General features: G+C 44.1%; 1 protein-coding gene across 2 annotated transcripts in view; it reads left to right on the forward strand.

The window, feature by feature from the left end:
• The first annotated feature begins 148 nt into the window (after positions 1–148).
• SKIL (SKI like proto-oncogene) overlaps positions 149–16,617 on the forward strand; it is a 36,265-nt gene continuing 19,796 nt past the window's right edge. Inside the window, exons 1-4 of one of the 2 annotated variants that reach the window (XM_045029667.1) lie at positions 149–213; positions 1,834–1,928; positions 2,713–3,826; positions 15,362–15,459. In XM_045029667.1, coding sequence (XP_044885602.1) covers positions 1,879–1,928; positions 2,713–3,826; positions 15,362–15,459 — 1,262 coding nt within the window. In that variant the 5' untranslated portion in view covers positions 149–213; positions 1,834–1,878. Of the gene's footprint in view, positions 214–971; positions 1,105–1,833; positions 1,929–2,712; positions 3,827–15,361; positions 15,460–16,617 lie in introns of those variants that run through there. The other variant, XM_045029666.1, reaches the window with a different exon arrangement.

Raw genomic sequence — 16,617 nt, forward strand, 5'->3', positions numbered from 1 at the left:
TCTACATGACACCAGCTTTTCGCTGTGGGGGGAGGGGGAGCAGCTCGCAGCCGCCGCGGCGCTACCCCAGACAGTAGGCGGGGCTGGAGGCGGGGGCGCGCGCCCGCCGGGTTGGTGCCCGCGCGCCGCCGTCTCCGCAGTGAGGTCACGGGTGGGCGGTGCGTGCGCGGCGTCTGCTCCACTGTTGGGGTGTCGGAGACCCCATGATGCAGGGTGAGCAGCCGGGCGGCGGGGTGAGGGGACCTGCTACAGACGCGGCGGGCAGAGCGCCCCGGGGGTGGCGGGAGGGGGAGTGCGCGCGGCGGAGAGGGGGAGGGGGGTTATTCGTGAGGGGGGTAAGTCCAGGGGACTGTGTGGAGAGGAGCCGATTGTGCCTGCGGTGGGGGAGTGTCTGAGGGGGATGGGGGTTTAGTCCATAGGCGTCTGTGGGGGAGGGAGCATTGTGGCTAAGCTGGGGGAGTGTCTGTGGGGGATGGGGCTTAGTGGGGGGGAGGGGTGTTGTTTCGTGGTTGGGTGTGCGTTCGGGGGAGGGGGACCCCATAAGGAGGGGGGGTTATAATGTGGGGAGTCACTGAATGAAGGGAATTGTTCCTGGTTGGGAAGGGTGGGTTGTGTGTGTCCCCTGGGGGTGGGGTTGTGAAGAGTTGGGAGGTGGGTTTGTGTGTGGATGGGGCCGAGGAGAAGTTGTGTGTGACGTGTGCCGTTGAGAGGTGGGAATCAGGGGGCTACACGAGAACTGTCAGGGGGTTGGAAGAGTCAGTGGTAGGTCTGGATGCGGGATCACTTCAGTATTGGGGGTGTCTGTGAAAGGAAGGAGGAAAGGGTAAGTCCTGTGTTTGGTGGAGTCCAGTCAGAGGAGAGCCTGGGTAATGGTTGAGTGAGTGATGTAGACTGAGGTGGAGGTGAGTCATGGGCGGGCGGGGCAGGCTAGTCTGGGTGGAGCGTGAGAGAGACGGGATGGTGGTGAGTGTTGGGGTTATTCCAGGAAGGGTCAGTGTGTCAGAGGAAAGCATGGGGGAGGTGATCTCAGGGAAAATATAGCACATGTGAGCTGTGGAAAAACGCATAATAAGTATAGAGGTTGGCTGAGAGGAAGCAGTAGTGGTGAGTGTTGCATGGCATCTGGTGTGGGAAAGGGTCTAGGCTGTTTGTTTAGTTATGTTGGATTTGTTTGGATGGTATTGAATGTAAAAAGTGTGAGAATTGAGGTTAGGAGAAAATACCTTCATTTCATGAACATATTCAAGGAAAGAGGGGTTGGCTAGTTGTCCCCTTTCCTTGTGTTAATCTTCTCTTATTTTGCAGCATATGGAAGAGAGATGTGGGGTAGCTCAGTGGTTTGAAGATTGGCCTACTAAACCCAGGGTTGTGAGTTCAATCCTTGAGGGGGCCATTTAGGGATCTGGGGCAAAAATTTGTCTGGGGATTGGTCCTGCTTTGAGCAGGGGGTTGGACTAGATGATCTCCTGAGGTCCCTTCCAACCCTGATGTTCTATGATTCTATGTGGTAATCCCTTTTTTTTCTGGATTCTGTCCCTGGGCTTTACAGAGCATTGAATGGGGCGAAGGAATAGGTGATTTCCCCTCTGCGTCCCCTTTGCCACATGTTTGCAGCACTCTGAGTTACATTGCTGCTGCAAGGTTTATGCAGCTGCCATAATAGGGTTTATGATTTTAAATCAAAGCTCTCTGCAAATTAGTTAGTTATTTAGGGAACATATCCCTACCTTGCTATATTGAATCCATTTAAAAATTGAGAGACTGTTTTAGACAAAGATTGTACTCTTCAAATAAATTTGAATGATGATTACTGATCTTTTCCTCTTTTTACAGGTTATATAAAAGGATTGACAGAGATTTGTATTACTAGCCCAAAAAATGAACCTTGCCGGTGGCCTGGATCTTATTTTCATTGCCAATAATTTGGGGTAGGAAAACTGATACATGCTAGGGTAATTTTTACTGATGCTGACACTATAGGGATGTTTAGTTTCCACCAGCAACCCTGTATCAGCCTTTAATTTGTGGATTTATCACTGAATTACTATAATAAATTTCTCCACCCCTGGAGGTGTGATTTAAATTTGGCTGCACAATAAATAAATAAAGCAGCTAAGCTCTGTGCTCGATCCTGTGAGTTGAAAGGGATGTGCTGCATAAAGTATACACACAACTGAAATTATCTTTTGGAAGATTTGCATAAACACCAGCACTGCTCAGTGAGAACTAGTGATAATTTTTGTATTTAATACTTAAATGCAAGCATATATATGAAAAGCCAGTATGTTTTTTAAAAGAAAAACTTGATCAAAACCAGACTTTTTTTGCACCAAACCGCAATTTTTCTACTAGATTAATTCATTAGAATGATCTATAAATAAATAATGGTGTAGGGGTATGAAATTATACCCTTTTGTATGCACATTGTGCTGTCCATTTAATAAAAGAGAGCTGAACAAATATTTTTAAACCCAAAATAAAACTCTTGTTAACCCTTCCACTCTTGAATTTGATGCTGCTACATGCAAAACGGATTACATTTGTAACTCTTGAGGTCAAAGGATTAAATCCTCACTTTAAGGAGGTGGCACAACATTTGCTGGGTGTGAGATAATTAAAATAGTTGGAAACTGGCATGTTTTTAAGAAAAACAAAACAAACACACAACTAGGAAGATGCACATTTCAAACTTATTTATTTAAAATTCTGCAGTTCAGTGATGGAAAGTCCACAAACAGATTTCTCTGTAAGTCCAGGTTCTGAGCAAAAAGAGAGTGAGGTCCAAGAAGATGGCAGTCCACCAGTAAAAAAAGTAATGACAGAAAAGCATGTCAATAGCAAAGTACAAGCTGTAGTAAATAAATTGCCAACAATAAAGAAGGAAAATGTGGATGAATATGAAGAAACTCCCATGGAGTCTGATGGAGAAAATGCGAAACCAAACAGTACTACATTATCTGAGTCTTTGAATTTAAATCCTGGTTTGAAACACACATTGGCACAGTTCCATTTAAGCAGCCAGAGTTCACTGGGTGGACCAGCAGCTTTTTCAGCTCGTTATTCCCAAGAAAGCATGTCACCTACTGTCTTCGTGCCTCTTCCATCACCACAGATACTTCCTAGTCCACTGCTCATTCCTTCAGACAGTTCCACTGAGCTTACTCAGAGTATATTGGAGGGAGAATCTATTTCTTGTTTTAAAGTTGGAGGGGAAAAGAGACTCTGTTTGCCTCAAGTGTTGAATTCAGTGCTCCGAGACTTTTCACTACAGCAAATTAATACAGTGTGCGATGAACTGTATATATACTGCTCGAGGTGCACTTCCGACCAGCTTCATATCCTAAAGGTTTTGGGAATCCTTCCATTTAATGCCCCATCCTGTGGGTTGATCACACTGACTGATGCTCAAAGACTATGCAATGCTTTACTACGTCCTCGCACTTTTCCTCAAAATGGCACTCTGCTTCCTGCAAAAAACACATTGGTCCAATTGAAAGAGACTGGCAGTGCCTTTGAAGTAGAGCATGAATGCTTGGGCAAGTGCCAGGGTTTGTTTGCACCTCAATTTTATATTCAGCCGGATGCTCCATGTATCCAGTGTTTGGAGTGCTATGGAATGTTTTCACCCCAGACATTTGTGATGCATTCGCATAGATCTCCTGACAAGAGGACCTGCCACTGGGGCTTTGAATCAGCCAAATGGCATTGTTATCTTCACGTTAACCAAAAATATTTAGGCACTTCAGAGGAGAGAGAACTGAAGCATCTTTTGGAGGAAATGAAGGAGAAGTTTAGCATGAAAAACCAGAAAAGAATTCAATCCAAAGTAAGTTAAACTACTTTTGAAAAACTTGTGGATCAAAGATGAAATATTTATTTTTAAAAGTATGTTCATTTTTATCAATATGAATAAGTATCAAACCAAGTATAAGTTAAGTCCACTGTAAATCTTCAATACAGATAATACAAAGCAGTAATGAATATTCCTTTCGTGTTGGAGTTTTTATGGTGGTAGGAAACTTGCCAAAAAATGTTTAGTCTAAAAGCTAGGTTTCTTTTTCTTTAAACTGGCAAAAGCTAGGCACTTTAGAGCCATCATGAAAACACTGCAAATTTTCTCATTTCAGTTATCAATTTTGTGTGATATTCCATGTAGTGTGTGCGCCATGGCTAAGCAAAGCAGGAGGGAGCCTAAGAATGGAGCGTCAGCTTTAATTCTGTTTTTGTCAGTTAATTAGCTGTCCAAACACCCAGTAGCATGTCATGTTTTTTCAATTAATGTAATGGTGCATTGATAAGATACTATTTAAAAATGGAAGACTCTGATAATGTTGTTTTTTTCTTTCATTAAACAGGTTATATATAATATAGATATACCATAAATGGTTTTTTAAGCAATCTAACTAACAGTTCTTTATGCCAGCACATTGAGATACTATGAAGGGACTTGTAATAAAAATATGCAAATAATATTGCTATATGTCTATACATTGCTTCACAAACATAAAACTGGTTTGTGCCCAAAGAGCTCATAATCTGAATAATAAGACAAATATTATCCAAAATATTAAACAGTCCTAGTGAAGGAATTATTAGTGCTTGAAGAAGTGGGTTATAAGAGATTTGGAAGAGAAGTAAGGGTAAATGATGGGTGAAGAGAGGAGATTGTTTGAGGCACTGGTTGCCTTGATGTTTGTGTGCAACTACACCTCTACGCTGATATAATGCGATCCGATATAACGCGAATTTGGATATAACGCGGTAAAGCAGCGCTCCAGGGGACGAGGCTGCTTTACCGTATTATATCCGAATTTGTGTTACTGCACGCGGTTCCTCTGCACACACCTCCCTCCCCTGTTACTTGCTGCAGCCCTCTCTGGGCCCCACCCCCCAGCTCACCTCCGCTCCATCTCCTCCCACGAGCGCGCCACTTCTCCCCCCTTCCTCCCATGCTTGCCACGCCAATCAGCTGTTTTGCACGGCAAGCCTGGGAGGGAGGAGAAGCGGAGCTGAGCGGTGTGCTCGTGGGGGGATGAGGTGAGCTGGGGCGGGGAGCAGTTCCTCTGTGCCCCCCTTACTTGCTGCGGCCCCCCTGCCCCAGCTCACCTCTGCTCCGCCTCCTCCCATGAGTGCGCCGCACAGCTCCACTTCTCCCTCCCAGGTTTGCCGCACAAAACAACTGATTGGCGTGGCAAGCCGGGGGTGGGAGCGGGGGGGGAATACGGATCTGCAGTGTGCTCGTGGGAGGAGATGGAGCAGAGGTGGGCTGGGGTGGGGGGGGCCCTGGGGAGGGCCGCAGCAAGTAACGGGGGGAGGGAGGAGGCAGAGGAACCCCTCCCTGCTCCAGCTTATCTCCGCCTCCTCCCCTGAGCGCGCCACTGCCGCTCTGCGCCCCCCCCCCCACCTTCCAGGCTTGCCAGGCCAAACAGCTGATTGGCGTGGCAAGCTGGGGGTGGGGGTGAGGGAGGGAGAGAAGCTGGGGCCGGAGGTGGTAAAAGCGGTTCCTCTCCCTACCCCGATGTAACGCGGTCTTACCTATAACACGGTAAGATTTTTTGGCTCCCGAGGACCACGTTATATCAGGGTAGAGGTGTATTCATTTCTCTGTAGAGAGAGTTTCAACTTTGAGGGTTTGAAATGCTTCCCTCTTCCTGTTGGGTTACATTGTGTTCTTTGAAGCATTTACCTGTCCATTTTCAAGCTACAGGCCTGATCACACACCCATTAAAGTAGGTGCAAGTTTTTCCATCAAATTCAATGGGAGCAGCAGCTGGCCATGAACGTTAAAGGTAGTTGGCACCCCTTGGAATCAAGTCCTGAGAAACCATCAGTGCAGGGACCCAGGGGCTGCCCACTTTACAACAGTAATGTGACAGTTATTAATAGGCCCATAGAGAATTTTAACATTATAGCATGCCTGTAACACATCCTCCTTCTACACATATGATTATTACTAGTGTGCACAGATGTTCATAGTATGGTTGGTGGTGTGCTTGCTCCTAGAACGATTAACCACTACATCGCTCTATCATTGCAGTGCCACACACTGGTATAGCAGCTGCAAAAGTACAAATATTCTTTCTGTGCTTTCTACCTCTCAGTGAAAGTTTTGACAGTCAAAAGCACTGGCTCTGTCACTTCTCAAGCTGGCTGTATGCAGGCCCAAAAGTAACAAGGGCAATGTTCAGGTGGTCTCTGCTGGGTCTAGTCCATGAAATCTGCCATCTCAGAGCATGTCTGAGGGTGGCAGAGGCAGTATTCAGTTTGTGTTGTCTTTTCTTGTTCACCTTGCAGAACTCTTCTCCTCCTCCCCCCAGCAGAGGAGGACATGGAAATAGAATGATAAATACAATTTTATGATAACTTTGGACTGCCCCACTCCTCTTTCTTGCAGCTAAAGGGAAACAAAAGAGAATGAAACATAAGGCACCTGCAGAACAGGAAAACAATAACACAAACTCAATTTTAAAAATTACTGAATAAAGAATTGAAAGTTATAAAATCAAGCTCCTTGAGCACTGCCACTTCCAGACCCCAAGTTGCCTCACTTTTTTCTTCTGAACTTTTCACTCTCCAGATTCATTCTCCTCACAATACAAGTATGCTTTGATCTCACCTATCTTAAAAAATAAAACACCCTCGACCCAAACGATTTCACCAACATTATTTCCCTTTTCCCCTTCACCTCCAAGCTAGCTGAATTGACTGTCTACAGCTGATGTATTGACTTTCTCTCATTCAGCTCAGTTCTTTGACTCTCAACAATCCAATTTCCACTCTCTCTATTCCATTGAAACTGCTCTCACTAAACTCTCTAATGATCTCTTCAGTGGCACGTCTACACTACAAGTGCTACTGCACAGCTGTGGTACAGCAGGTATGGTGCTGTAGCATAGATATTTGCTATAGCAATGGAAGGGGCCCTCCAAGATATATATTGGGACCAGTGCTGTTCAGCATAAATGATCTGGAAAAGGGGATGAACAGTGAGGTGGCAAAATTTGCAGGTGATACAAAATTATTCACGATCGATAAGTCAAAAGCTGAGTGTGAAGATCCCACTAAACTGGGTGACAAAATGGCAGATGAAATTCAATGTTGATAAATGCAAAGTAATACACATTAGAAAAAATAATCTTAGCTATACATACAAAATGTTGAGCTCTAAATTAGCTGTTGCCACTCATCAAAGAGATCTTGCAGTCATTGTGGATAGGTCCCTGAAAAGATCTGCTAAATGTGCAGTGGCAGTCAAAAAAGCTAACAGAATGTTAGGAAAGGGGTAGATAGTAAGACAGAATATCATAATGCCACTACATAAATCTGTGTTATACCCACACCTTATAGGTTGCATTCAGTTCTGGTCCCCCATCTGTAAAAAGATATATTAGAAGTGGAAAAATTTCAGAGACAAGCAGTGAAAATGATTAGGGTAGGGAACAGTTTCAATATGAGGAGGGAGAAAAAAGACTGGGACTGTTCATCATAGAAAAGAGACAACTAAGGGGTGGTATGATAGAGGTCTATAAAATGATGAATGGTATGGAGAAAGTGATTAGGGAAGTATTATTTACCCTTTCACATAACACATGAACTAGTGGTTGTCCAATGAAATTAATACAATTTAAAACAAAAGGAAATATTTCTTCACACAGTGTACAGTTAACCTGTGGAACTCATTGCCATGGGATGTTGTGAAGTCCAAAAGTATAACAGTTCAAAAAATAATTAGATAAGTTAATGGAGGATAAGTCCATCAGTGGCTATTAACCAAGATGGTCAGGAATGTAACTCCATGCTCCAGGTGTCCTTAAACCTCCAACTGCCGGAAGCATCTGGCACTGACCACTGTCAGAGACAGGGTACTGAGCTAGATGGATCATTGGTCTGACCCAGTATGCCTGTTCTTCTGTTCATATGTAATCAAAACTGAGCTGGCATCTCCCCCAAGCCATTGCCTTCCTTTCCTTTCAGGAAGGCCCAGGTAGCCTGAATGTCATCACAGCCCTATCTCTGGATCCACATATATAGTCAGTGTCTAAATCTTGCTGCTGCTTATGTACCAGTTCAAAGATCTAACAACTGTCTATCTAGGCTGATAAATTCTTGCCCTGATCACTGTGATCTCCTCTCTGGCCTTGACTGCTGCTGTCATCTTCTCACCCATCCCCACTTTGGTCTGCCTTTAGTTCATTCAGAATGCTGGTAGGATCATTTTAGTAGAACATTGCTCTGACCACCTGACCTCTACCTCTTTGCATCCCTCCATTGACTATGCTTCTGATGAATGATTTTAAATGTAAAGACTATTTAACCCCACCTTACCTAGATCTATTATACTGTTGACCTTCACCATTGCTCTGTCCATGATCTCTGTTTTGATTGCCTGCTAGTCTGCTTTTTCCACAAGTGCCACCACACTGCTCAGTAGGAATGGGGAAAACTCCCAGCCACAATCTGCAGAGTCAACAGTTTTCTTGTGAATCTCTCCTTAAATCCTACCTCTGCAGTAGTACTTAAAAACAAACCAACAAAAAACAACCAACCAACCAAAAACAAAAAAACCCCATTCAAACCCCGTCAGCTGATAATGGCTAAGTAGGTTATGAGCTGAAACCACTACCTACTACGCTCATTTAACTGATACCTTGTCTTCCCACTCCATTACATCACTATTTGTCTTTCATTCATGTGTTATGGCTTGTTTTACCTTGTGAGCTTTTTTGGGACAGAAAGGGTCTGAGTTACTTGTTTGTACAGTACCTACCACAGTGGTCTTCAGATCCCTGACTGAGGCCCTAGATGCTACCATGATACAAATATAAATACATTTCTTCATTTTATATTCATACTTTTATTAAGTTTTTGGCAATGACTTTATTTGTTTTGGTTTTTTTAGAAAAGAGCCTGGAAGAATTTGTTTTACGTAAAAACGATTTTTATATAGCCTTTACAAACATGAGTAAAATGAGGTCAAATTTTAGGCTTACCAGCTTTGATGAGGTCTGTTTATGTATAGTATATTTAAATATTCGTTAACTACTTAAAATCTTTGATTTGGTTGGACGTGCTTATATGTGCATATGCAGTCTTTATTTAAATGAACACTTTCCCTCAGGGTCTGAAAATGTTATTAATAGTTTGGTTTAGAATGGCTGGACCTGGACAGTGAGTGAGAGAAAATGTTTTTAGGAAAACATTTCAATTATATATTTAAATATATCTGCCAGAGACTTTACCAAGTAACATTTTCATTGTATTTGGAATAATTCTGTTGTGAAATAGACACCGAAGGAGAACATGTGCATTAAGAACACTGGTCTGATAGCATAGTAATGTATAACATAATTGAATAAAAGGTCATCTGTAAATTAAAACATCTGATATATAAGGTGGAGATAATGTAATCCAGAAAAGGTAAAAGTAAAAATCATACTGTACAATAGCCATTATATAAGTAGAAGAATGAATATAAAGTATTTAAATTATCAGAATGACCTCACTAATAGACTGGAATCCAGCTTCTCAGGCCATTTGTGTGGAAGTTATGTGTTCTCTGTATTTCAAATCCTTTACATTTAAGGCAGTATTTATTGTCTTAAAAGCTTTTACCATTCCGGGACCTAGGGTACGTCTACACTACAGGATTATTCCGAATTTACATAAACCGGTTTTGCAAAACAGATTGTATAAAATCGAGTGCGCGCGGCCACACTAAACACATTAAATCGGTGGTGTGCGTCCATGGTTCGAGGCTATCGTCGATTTCTGGAGCGTTGCACTGTGGGTAGCTATCCCGTAGCTATCCCATAGTTCCCACAGCTTCCTCCGCCCCTTGGAATTTCCGGGTTGAGATCCCAGTGCCTGATGGGGCAAAAATCATTGTCGCGGGTGGTTCTGGGTACAGCCTCACCCCTCCCTCCCTGAAAGCAGCAGACAACCGTTTCGCGCCTTTTTTGCTTGGTGAACTGTGCAGACGCCATAGCACAGCAAGCATGGACCCTGCTCAGCTCAATACCGCAATCGTGGATGTTTTAAACACCTCGCGCACTCTCGTGCAGTATATGGTGAACCAGGACCTTCAAACCGAGGCGAGTAAGAGGCGGATACGGCAGCACGGCGATGACAGTGATGAGGACGTAGACACAGAATTCTCTCAAACCGCGGGCCCCGGTGCTTTGGAGATCCTGATGGTAATGGGGCAGATTCTATCCATTGAACGCCGATTTTGGGCCCGGGAAACAAGCACTGACTGGTGGGACCACATTGTGTTGCAGGTGTGGGACGATTCCCAGTGGCTGCGAAACTTTCGCATGCGTAAGGGCACTTTCATGGAACTTTGTGACTTGCTTGCCCCTGCCCTGAAACGCCATAATACCAAGATGAGAGCAGCCCTCACAGTAGAGAAGCGAGTGGCGATAGCCCTGTGGAAGCTTGCAACGCCAGACAGCTACCGGTCAGTCGGGAATCAATTTGGAGTTGGAAAATCTACTGTGGGGGCTGCTGTGATGCAAGTAGCCAAAGCAATCACTAAGCTGCTGCTACGAAAGGTTGTGACTCTAGGAAACGTGCAGGCCATAGTGGATGGCTTTGCTGCACTGGGATTCCCTAACTGTGGGGGGGCGATAGATGGAACCCATATCCCTATCTTGGCACCGGAGTGCCAGGGCACCCAGTACGTAAACCGGAAGGGGTACTTTTCAATGGTGCTGCAAGCACTGGTGGATCACAAGGGACGTTTCACAAACATCCACGTGGGATGGCCAGGGAGGGTTCATGACGCTCGCGTATTCAGAAGCACTACTCTGTTTAAACGGCTGCAGCAAGGGAATTACTTCCCAGACCAGAAAATAACAGTTGGGGATGTTGAAATGCCTGTCGTTATCCTGGGGGACCCAGCCTACCCCTTGATGCCATGGCTCATGAAGCCATACACAGGCAGCCTGGACAGTGGTCAGGATCTGTTCAATTACAGGCTGAGCAAGTGCAGAATGGTGGTGGAATGTGCATTTGGCCGTTTAAAGGCGCGCTGGCGGACATTACTGACTCGCTCAGACCTCAGCCAAACCAATGTCCCCTATGTTATTGCTGCTTGCTGTATTCTCCACAATCTCTGTGAGAGTAAGGGGGAGACCTTTATGGCGGGGTGGGAGGCTGAGGCAAATCACCTGGCCGCTGATTACGCGCAGCCAGACACCAGGGAGATTAGAAGAGCACACCAGGAAGCGGTGCGCATCAGAGAAGCTTTGAAAACGAGCTTCATCAATGGCCAGGGTACAGTGTGACTGCTGTGTTTGTTGATGAACACCCAACCCCCTTGATTGACTCATTCCCTGTAAGCAACTCACCCTCCCCCTTCGAGTACAGCTTACTTATGCAAATAAAGTCACTCTCGTTTAAAAATCATGAATTCTTTATTAATTCATTATAAAAAGAGGGAGAGAAGTAAGGGTGTGGTTTGGGAGGAGGATAGGAAGGATGGAGAAGGCCATTAAAAAAATTTCACATTAACGACAGCCTTCTGGTTGGGCTGTCCACGGGGGTGGAGTGGGCGGGTGCACGGAGCCTCCCCCCACACGTTCTTACACGTCTGGGTGAGGAGGATATGGAACATGGTGAGGGTTGAGGGTGGTTATACAGGGGCTGCAGCGGCACTCTGTGATCCTGCTGCCGTTCCTGAAGCTCCACCAGACGCCGGAGCATGTCAGTTTGATCACGCAGCAGCCCCAGAGTTGCATCCCGCCACCGCTGATCTTCCTGCCGCCACCTCTGATTTTCCTGCCGGTCTTCCTGCCGCCACCTCTCATCTCGGGTGTCTCTCCTGTCCTCACGTTCACTGGCATCTTTCCTGTAATTTGATACCACGTCCTTCCACTCATTCAGATGAGCTCTTTCATTGCGTGTAACTTCCATAATATCCGAGAACATTTCATCTCGCGTCTTCTTTTTCCTCCGCCTTATCTGTGCTAGCCTTTGGGATGGAGGAGGGATGCTTGAAAAATTTGCAGCTGCATGAGGGAGAGAAATATTTTAAAAGATACATTTTACAGAACAATGGTTATACTCTTTCACAGTGAACAGCACTATTCACCTTACATAGCACATGTGATTTCCCTACAAGGTCGCATTTTTCATCTTAATAGTGAGTGCCTGCAGCTCTGGAGTTACAGATCTCACAGACACAGGTCCAGGCATCAGAATTCAGCTTGCATGCGGCCATGGTAAGCCACTGTCTTTCGGCTTCTGCAGTGATTTACCCCTCCCCCCAATGCATGGCTAATACCACGCTAGCTCCCTGCTAATCAACACCCTTCCCACCTCCCCACCCACTGCGTGGCTGGTAGCTTGGGGAAGCCCCGCTGACCAAACAAAAAAAAGATCATCGGCATTTCATTCCTCCCCTCCCCCCGCTTGGCTATGTGGAGGAAAGGATTTTTTTTTAAGCTGCTGCAGTCCACGAACCCAGTAGGAAAATGGCCATCCCACTTACTTAAATTCCTGATTTTTAACCAGGTTATCCTGAACGATATCACTTTGCTGAGGATAACACAGCGAGATAAAGAACGGATGCTTCTTGAATGCCAGCAATCACCGGGACCATACGCTGCTATGCTTTGCCATGCAATGATACCTGATTACTTGCTACATGCATGGCGTGGTAAAGTGTCCTACCATGGTGGGCGGAACAAGGCTGCCTTGCCCAGAAACCTTCTGCAAAGGCTTCTGGAGTACCTACAGGAGCGCTTCATCGAGATGTCCCTGGAGGATTTCCTCTCAATCCCCGGACATGTTAACAAACTTTTCTAAGTAACTATACTGTCTGTGAATGCATCCCAAGTCCTCAGGGCAAATCAATCATTAAAAAACGCTTGCTTAAAAAACAATGTTTGCTATTTACAAAGGTACACTCACCAGAGGTCCCTTCCATGGCGTCATTGTCTGGGATAGTTGCTTGGGAGGGCTGGGAGGAGGGTAATTCCGTCAGGGTGATAAAAAGCTCCTGGCTGCTGGGCCTCACGGAGTGCTGTGTGCTCTCTGCTAGGTCGTCGTCCTCTTCTTCATCTTCATCTTCCCCGTCTGCATAACCCTCAGCCATGGCAGAGATTACAACGCCCACCTCGGAATCCACGGTCAGGGGTGGGGTACTTGTGGCGCAGCCCCCTAAAATTGCATGCAGCTCAGCATAGAAGTGGCATGTTTTTCGACCTGCCCCGGACCTTCAGTTTGCTTCTTTGGTTTTCTGGTAGGCTTGTCTGAGCTCCTTAACTTTCACTCTGCACTGCACTGAGTCCCTGCTGTGGCCTTTATCCGTCATAGCCTTAGAAATTCTTTCAAATACTTTTTCATTTCGTCTTTTGGAACGCAGTTCTGTTAGCACTGAATCCTCTCCCCATATAGCGATCAGATCCAGTACCTCCCGTGCAGTCCATGCTGGGGCTCTTTTTCTATTCTCAGGAGACTGCATTGTTACCTGTGCAGATGAGCTGTGCGTGGTCACCTGTGCTGATGAGCTCTCCACGCTGGGGAAGCAGGAAATGAATTTCAAAAGTTCGCGGGGCTTTTCCTGTCTACCTGGCCAGTGCATCCGAGTTCAGAATGCTGTCCAGAGCGGTCAGTGGTGCACTGTGGGATACCGCCCGGAGGCCAATACCGTCGATTTGCGGCCACACTAACCCTATTCTGATATGTTAATCCCGATATTAGCGCTACTCCTCTCGTCGGGGAGGAGTACAGAAACCGATTTAAAGAGCCATTAAAATTGATATAAGGTGCCTCCTAGTGTGGACGGGTGTGGCGTTAAATCGGTTTTACGCTCCTAAAACCGGTTTAAACGCTTAGTGTAGACCAGGCCCTAGCTCCTTTGGGGCCTACATCTTCCTAGTGTCCTGTCCTGAGATCAGTAGGGAGCATTCTTGATTTTAGTTCCTAAGATTGAACTTGGTAGACTGAAGATTCTGATTGGAAGGTTGTTGGCTACGGAGCTTGCTCTCTGTCATGATCTGTTAAAGTTCAAGTTTGACTCTACAGGGCGAAGTGCAAAGTACGCTTATCTAATCAGGTATTCTCTCAACAGCTAAGGATGTAGTTATGAGAACTTATTTTTGGGATTCCTACTGCAAGGTTGTTATATACTGGTAGATAGATGTGTGCACACTTTTTAAACAAAATTTTCATAGGTGTTAAAATGTGTGGTGTTCATGTGTGTATCAGACTCTCTTATAGTAATATTACTGCTTTTTGCACAGTGGAACATTGAATATTGCCAGAAATTGATAAGGAATGTTTGCCAGGCTCCATATTCTTGAAACAAAATGAACAAGAATTTCTATTCAAATATGAAATGAGGAAGGCTTTTAAGATGTCACTCCTTAGCAATATCTAAAGTATGTCAGTATTTCAAGATAACCGTGTTTAGTCTTGTTATTGTGGTGAATCTGTCCCTTCTCTATAAACAGAAATCTATGACTAGTAAATCCCCTAGTGTGTGATTGGAGTAATTTGCTGCTGCTTTTTTTTTGGTAGACTTCATTTTGCAATAAAGTATGTGACAACTGTGTAAAGTGAGGTGAACATTTCATTGCAGCATGGGCCCTGTCCTTGCCCCCATTAGCAGTCCTGGGTTCTACTTCCCTTTACTACATATAATTATAGTATGCTTCTGGCAGAAATTCGGAAAGCCACTGAAATCTTTGTATGGATTTTTAAGGAGTTTTCCCATGCAGTTCAGTATGAAGACTAGGCTCAGGGATAAAGTGCATATTACTACTTTTTCCCTCTTGCTTTCTAGGTATAGCTAATAAAGATATTGTTAAAGTTGAATTTATGTGTAACACAATACATTTCTAAAATAAATAAACAGCATCTTTCTTTTTAATCAAGAAGTTAATATCTGTAGCTTTAAGGTATATATTTGCAGTGTAGACACCCATTCTGTTTTTTTTGCATGCCATGTTTCAGTGTAAGAGTTATCAGTTACTGAGATGCCGTATGTGAAAAATAATCCATTTGTGTTGTGTTTCTGAGCCAATTTTAAACTAGCATTAGTGAATGTTCTATGTTTATATTTAATGCAGTTTCATCTTTACCCATAATTGGATGGGACAAATTAGAGGTCATGCAGCTTTCCTTGTCCCACATTGCTGCTCTTCATTGGCCTATATTTCCTTTCTCCTCTCTTTGTTCCCCCCATCCCCATCTGCCTTAATGCTGCCTAGCTTGGAATAAAATGAGTTTATTGTGTAAATGCCATTAATAATTGAATAACATTTTTACTAACTCTTTAGCAAAGCTGACTTCTTAGAAGTTGAAAGATGAGTAAAAACAACCCTAAATTGGTTTTATTTATTTATTTTTTCTTCAGGCAGATCCTCAGCAAAGCCTAGAATTGCAGCAATGGTATCCAGTTATAAAGCATGAAGCAGACCCTGTTACTCAATCACATTCATTCGTCCATCCCAGGTAACTGAACATCTTCTACAGAAATGTGTATGTTCAGTATAATAGTTCTTTAATGATTCAAAGATTATTTTAGGTTTTAAAATGTAATTATAACTTGTTAACTGAAATTTTATGGGAAAATTGCAGCATATTGCACAAGGATAAGTTAAGTCCACTGAATTTTTTTAGTGTAAGGTAGTGAAGTTGTCATGCTTAGTGCTAATAAACAAATGATACATCACTTAATAGTAACTTTGTTTTGCTTAATAGAGATGTTTGAGCATTGTTGAACTGGAAAAAATTGGAAAGTGCAATTACAATGAGTCACTTTTCAAAGTAAAAATGGCTTTGTGGTGGATGCTAAATTCTAACCTCTCTGTAATTTAATGTGTGCGTAGAAAGCCACATACCTCATTAATGCCATAATTGAAACATAATTTTCATATATAACTAGGACCAACTCTTTCCATAGTTTGTATTCTACATTGAAGCAAGGTGAGACCTCCCGCTTCTGATGACATGTCTGTAAAATGCTGACTACTGCAGTTGATTAGTTGGTTCCTTGATTTCACAAATCAAGCACATTTCTTCAGTATAGCACTCACTTCATCCCCATAGCAGTCAGAAAAACAGTGTTTTTTCTTTGAGTATGTGTCAATGTAGATGCATGTGTGCTTCATGTGCGTGAGATAAGATTCCTTTGAATAGCCATGTTTATGGGGGCCACTCATGCACCCTGTGTTTCTGAGTGAGGGGCATAAAGGATGGAGTGGCCATGAACCTCCCTCAGTTTTCTCTTACTGCCTGTGGTAGTGAAACGGATTTTAACAAGTGTCCAAACCGGTACTCTTGAGAGCTTCAAAACCTCTGTTTTTCACAAAAAATGGGTGAAGAACTTCATCTTCTTTACCTTTTCATGTTGGATGTTTCCAAAAGAAAAGAAAAGAACTCCAACATCAATGTTCTTCCCCTCTGCCAGACACACTGTTATGGCTTGGTCGCCTCTTTTCATGGTAGACTAAGCTGTCAGGGTTCAAACCCTGCTTGTCCTTTGATGGCCTCATCCCACTTATGGATGGACACAGTCTATGCCTTTCTCACTTGGGAGAGAGCCACATCCCAGACAGGTGCTCTATGTGCTGGTCTTTCCCCTCAAGGATTCACAAGTCCAGTGACGCT

This window comes from Mauremys mutica, chromosome 9, assembly GCF_020497125.1.
Source record: "Mauremys mutica isolate MM-2020 ecotype Southern chromosome 9, ASM2049712v1, whole genome shotgun sequence".
NCBI classification, from domain to species: domain Eukaryota; kingdom Metazoa; phylum Chordata; order Testudines; family Geoemydidae; genus Mauremys; species Mauremys mutica.